General features: G+C 41.7%; 1 protein-coding gene across 1 annotated transcript; it reads left to right on the top strand.

Annotated features, from left to right (window-relative positions):
• Nucleotides 1-2,253: 2,253 nt before the first annotated feature.
• Nucleotides 2,254-4,774, top strand: LOC125194948. The gene is made up of 2 exons (XM_048093161.1): nt 2,254-3,246; nt 3,401-4,774. Exons 1-2 carry the CDS (start codon nt 2,254-2,256, stop codon nt 4,772-4,774), a joined length of 2,367 nt encoding a protein of 788 aa, XP_047949118.1.
• The last annotated feature ends 1,273 nt before the right edge of the window (nt 4,775-6,047 follow it).

The following is a 6,047-nucleotide window of genomic DNA, read 5'->3' as shown; positions in this document are numbered from 1 at the left end:
ATGCATGTGGATAGGGAGGCTGGCGTACTTCCGCGCCAAAACGTTTACATTGTTTATAATATTTATGTTTTAATGTACAATTTGACTTTAGTACATTAATGATAGGATTGTGTGCATTAAACAATTATACACTATTTACGGTATGAACAATACATTAATTGTATAAAAATGCGTACATTATTTATCAAGTTTGTTGGTAATGTACATGTAGGGAACAATAATATAACGTATTATAACATAGTAATGTACCATTGTAATAGAATAATTGGAAGATGTACCTACAAGTAATTCCCTTATAAATAATGTACGAGAACTCATTATTAATAATAATGTCATTCAATAGTAAATGATGTAGTCATTCATTGCCTAAACGAACGATGTGTATAAAATACATAACTAATGTACTCATTCACTAGTGAATAATGTACGAAAACTCATTAATAATGTAATCCTTCAGTAGTAAATAATTTAGATGTCAAAGTTGTTGTAAAAAAAATAAGTTTGGGAAACAAACGATAAATATCAACATGTCTTGATCCCTTTACGTTTCTCTTTGCCTATATCCGTATATTTTTGTGGACATGATCTCGAATCATGATGGCACACCGCACCACATGTCCTACACTTTTGAAGCAGTCTGCTCGCCTCCTTTATAGCCTTTTCCCTTTGGGAGATCTAAGACTAGCATGTGTACACAAGGGGTGTGATCCCCTTGCTTAGTTTTCTTAAGTTGCTAACTTGCTAACCATCAACGTAGTATATTAAAAATATCAACACGATGAAACTGAAATGTCAACATAAACATAAGTTGATATTTTAATACATTGTGTTGACATTGATATTTAAATGTCAACACAAATATGTGTTGACATTTTAATGTGCTCGTGTTAACATTTTAAATACACTACGTTGATAAGTTAGCAAGTTAGCAATTTAAGAAAAGTTAGTATTTTAACGCACCCCCTGTACACAAAAAACTAATATAATTGTTACCAAACAGAATCCAAAATAGTATACTGATACGCTCGGATTTTGTACTGTTTTAAGGCCATTATTTGGTCCGTTTTTTATGTCAAAGTCACTCTACACGTCCATTATTTGCATATTTTGTCTATTTTGGTATTTTGACGTGTTTTGTGAGAAATGTGCATAATTGAGCCGAAAAAGGGAGCCAAAATGCCAAGTTTGGAAATCTGGAGTCAGACGGCGACCGGCGACAGCCGCGCCCGGCGGGCAGATCAATGCAGCGGTCCGCCTCGGAAAAATGTGCTTGGAAGAGAAGTCTCGTCCGGCGACCGCCGGAAGATGTGCGGCGGTCCGCCGCCGAGAGAACAGACTCTCTGGAATCCAACGCGGCGACCGTCGGCCAAGGTGCGGCGGCCCGCGGGAGAAAGGCGGCGAATCCGAGAAGCCCTAGATTTGCACCCAGTTTTACCATATTTTGGAGATTTTTTCCTTCTACAACAAGGCATGGCTTTTCCCTATAAATAAGGCCTCAAGCTTCATCAAAAAGAGAGAACTTCTAATTGCAAAATACTTCATAGAGATCAAGACCTAGAGTACTTCATTGGTGCAAGGAGTTGGAGAAGGATTTCAAGAACATCAAGAACGACAAGGATTCAACCCACGGGTTTTATTTGCTTTAGTTTTATGTTCAAATTGTCTTCCCTTCAATCTATGTTTTTAGCTTATTCAATTATGTGTAACTAAACTCATAGGATTCTAGGGATGTGTTAGTAATGACTTTGGTTATACAAATTCCTTTTTCTATTTAATATCCGTTTTGTTTTTACTTTGTTTCTTCCCTAAGTAGTTTTGATGCTGCATGATTGAGTGACACAATCGTGTATGATTTAATATAACTTGCTTCATAACTATGACAGAGTTCTAGCGGGTTAGATTCACATTGTGTTCGTCTTCCCCGTGTTCGATATCCGGTACTAACCTTTAGCTATACTATATATACTCTGTATACTTGCAGGTTTATTTAGTGCTAATAAAAAGTGCATCAAGTTTTTGGCGCCGTTGCCGGGGAAGACAATTCACTTTGGAGTGATATCTTCAAACGGATAATATTGCTACTTTGGACTTTAATTTCTTTCAGTTTTTAATCTTAGTTTTTAAATCGTTTTTGTTTTTGCTTCTTGCAGGTTTTGTATGCGAACGCGCTCTGGGAAGGACAACCTAGAACCGTTCGATTTAGAACTTGAGAGAACTCGTAGGAAAATAAGAAGTGAAAAAGGATCAGGAACAATGGGTGACCGAACGGACATCGAAAAACTGCAGGAAATGGTGAAGCTACTGATGGATGAGAGAGATGCGGAAAGGGCGGTCCGAGAGGCTCTAAAAAAGAAGAATCAGGAGATACAACCCGTGATGAACATGTTCAATCATGGGAATATGATTACCTTTCCCGAAGGACCTCGTATTGACGCTAATAATTTCGAGTTACGCATGCCCCTTATTCAAAGGGTCGAGCAAACTCCTTTTGCAGGTAGGGCTACAGAGGATGCTAACCGCCATCTCTCCAAATTTGTGGAGATCGCAAACACTCTCAAACTGAACGGTGTCGACGATGATGCCATAAGGGTAAGACTCTTCCCCTTTTCATTAACTGATTCTGCTAAAGAGTGGTTTGAATGTATGCCCAGAGAAAAGGTCTCCACATGGAAAGACATTGTAGCTGCCTTCCTCGACAAGTATTATCCGCCGGGCACAATTTTGAAGCTCAAAAGCGAGATCTTCCAATTCATCCAAGGCCAGGACGAACCCCTCTATGAGGCGTTTTCTCGTTTCAAAGCCCTTCTCCGAAAGTGCCCTAACCATGGTTTCACCGTGGACCACCAGGTAGGGATTCTCTATAATGGGTTTAACGAGAAAATTTGTGATATGCTTGATTCAGGTGCAAATGGAGGGTTCTTAAGGAAGTCAGGTGAGGAAGCCATGGCAGTGATAGAGGAATTCGCCACCAACAGCAGGGGGTGGTCGAAAGAAAGGCATAGCCTAAAAAGGATAGCTGCAGTTGAAGAAGCCGAGGAAAGCTCCTTTGCAAAGAAATTGGCCGAGCTTCGAGTTAGGGTGGACCAAATGGATTCATCAAGGAAGGAGGACCCGATTCCACCAACCTCCATTATTGCAGTCTCTAAGCCTGAAACTCTTACCCCGACAGTGGAAGAAATCAACTACATGCAAGGAGGCGGCTCCAATAGAAATTACAACAACAACTATCGCCCAAACCAGGGGGCGGTAATTTCAATAATTATAATGGAAACCGACCTCACCCTAATCTCTCTTATTCTAACAATAATTACTTGCAATACCCCGCATGATTTAATTTTAGCAAGGGAGGAGTAGTTGACACACTCAAGAATGAGGAAAAGTATGAACAAGGGATCACAAGGATCTTGGAGTAATCGCACAAGACAGGAAGGTTAATGACACCAAGATCGGAGTGGTCGAAGCTAGGATAAACAACCTCGAGCAGGGAATGAACACGATCTCAACAGCCATAGCCAACATCAACACACAAATGGAGCAAATCCAAAAGAAATTGGATGAGGATAGGGCAAAGGCAGCCGCACTAGTGGACGACGTCAACAAAAAGTGGGTGGCAAAGCAGCAAACTGGGGACTGCCAAGACGCCGGCGGGCCGCCGCACAGCACGCGACGGGCCATCACTGAAGCCCAGAATGCAGTCTGCCCAGCCGCCGGCAGACCGCTGGACTCTACGCGGCGAGCCACCATCGAGAAGGCAGAAGCACCCGCCCAGCAGGGACTCGTGCGGCACAATGGGATTGTGCTACCTTTCCAGCCAAAGAGGAAGTTTAAGCTCGAAGAGCAGTTCAAACACTTTTTGAACATGTTTTGTAAAGTTCATACTAACATTCCTCTAGTTGAATCGTTGCAGGAAATACCTAAATATGCGAAGCTACTAAGGGAGGCAGTGATGAGAAAGAGAAAGCCGACAAAAGCCGACCTTAAGCTACCACATCATTGCAGCGAGATCATCCAAAAGGAGAAGGCAGTGAAGCAGAGAGATCCGGGCCAATTCATTATCCGATGCCGGATTGGAGAGGGAAAGGTTGACAAGGCCCTATGCGATCTAGGATCTTCCATCAATCTCATGCCGCTGAAGTACTACGAAAAGCTCAACATTGGGCCACTCAAAACTTCAGATGTAACACTCAGGTTGGCCGATAACTCGACCATAAAAACGTTTGGTATGATTGAGGATGTCTTAGTGAAAATAGATGATTTCATTTTTTCCGCCGATTTTATTGTGCTTGACATGAAAGTAGACAAGAATGTCCCTCTAATCTTAGGGAGAGATTTTCTCGCTACTTGCAAAGCTTTGATTGATGTAGGTCGTGGCGAGATCACAATTAGCGATAACCATAGCCAATCCACCTATAAGATCGAAAGCGAGATGCTCAAGTTTGAGGAAGCAAAGCGGGCAAAGATGGAACGGCAGTGTAGGGCAATCATGGTCACGGATTTGACCAAACCTCAAGACCCCTTTGAAGTGGAGGATCCTACTACCTCCACTATCTACATTGTCAACGAGGTAAGACGTTCTCCCAAAAAGGACGATACTAACCCCTCCACCTCTATCCCGCAGAAAAAGAAGCAAAAGAGGAAGAAGGCAACCAATGAGGACCCCGAGATTTATGTTATCAAAACAAATAAGGGGAAATACAAGTGGTGGAAGAAGCTAGGGACCAAGTTGCTCCCTATGCCCATTTTCAACACTAGGATCGCTGATCCGCCCAATTAGTGGGCCACTTCAAGTCGAGCTAACGACTAAAAACAAAAGCGCTTGTTGGGAGGCAACCCAGTTTTTCGTTGATTTAATTATTTTCTTTTATTTTTTATTTTATTTTATTTTTTTCATTTTCGTTTTTCTCTAAACAAAAAAAAATATTCTGGAGCAGGGTTGGCGGTCGCCGCGTTAGTTGCCGCGGCCCGCCGAAAGAAGAACAGTAAGGACAGACCATCCACGGCGGTCCGCTGAACTGCAGTCAGCGACCGCCGCAGCGTGTTAGACGCGAGATTCTCACATAAGGTATGTTTCTTCTTTCCTTCTTTCATTCTTTTTCTTTCTAACCCTAGCATCCACTTTCTCCCCTCTTTCTAAATTCTATTTCTCCACATTATTCACACACCCACACTCCAAATTGACATCATTCAATTAAGTTCTTTGGATTCTACCGAATTGTTCTTGTGCTCAATTGTCAACCAACGCAAGGTACGTTCTTCTTATAATTTCTGAGCTTTGATCTTGAATACTTTCATTGGATGACTTTGTTGTTGGTATATATTTTGGTAGTTTACCATGGAGTTTGATGGGGGATGATATTCTTTTGATAATTTGTTGGTGAATTTGTGAGTTGGATTTTTTTGGAGTTAATCATTGTTGGGTGTGCTTGAATTAGCTTCTTGTCGTGGATGAAATTTGAATTCCTCGTTGTTTTGATTGTTGATACGCATAGTTCATGTTCATAGCATTGTGAGGCTATTTTATCTTGCATGACTTGTGTATATTCTTGAGCTTATATTGTTTTGCATGTTCTTGGTCTATGGTTGAAAATTCTTGCAAATTATTGGGGGATAGAGATCTTGATGGGGGATGATTTTTGAATCAAGGTGGATTACTTGGTCTTGCATGTGATTATGTTTACACCTTGATTTGGTTCAAGTTTGGGGGATTGCCAAATACTATGTGTTGTATCCTACTATAATTTTCTTCATTCTATGCTCACATTGCGAATTTGTAGGTACAAAGGCATCCCAAAGGAATCCTCACGATGGGGGATAACATGAGCTTCAAAGAACGTCAAGCTAAAGACGAAAAATAAGCGCTTGTTGGGAGGCAACCCAACCATTTATTTCCAGTTTTTGAGTATCTTTTGGTTTTTGTTTCGTTTTATGCTTTGAAAATTTTTCGCAGGTTCTGACCTTTACGTGACGACCGCCGCAAGCGCTGCGGCGGTCCTCCACCAGCTCGCTGGAACAATCTGACGATGTGCGGCGACCGCCGGACAGGCCGC

Source organism: Salvia hispanica, chromosome 6 (assembly GCF_023119035.1).
Source record: "Salvia hispanica cultivar TCC Black 2014 chromosome 6, UniMelb_Shisp_WGS_1.0, whole genome shotgun sequence".
In the NCBI taxonomy this organism is placed as follows: domain Eukaryota; kingdom Viridiplantae; phylum Streptophyta; class Magnoliopsida; order Lamiales; family Lamiaceae; genus Salvia; species Salvia hispanica.
The sequence above is the reverse complement of the archived record's forward strand: the minus strand, read 5'-3'. Positions and strand labels throughout refer to the sequence as shown.

Excerpts from the sequence above, each read along its gene's own strand:
- LOC125194948 (XM_048093161.1), top strand. The coding sequence starts at position 2,254 with ATGGGTGACCGAACGGACATCGAAAAACTGCAGGAAATGGTGAAGCTA. Across the intron at positions 3,247-3,400 it reads ATCGCCCAAACCAGGGGGCG|GATCTTGGAGTAATCGCACA; the intron begins GTAATTTCAATA and ends AGGGATCACAAG.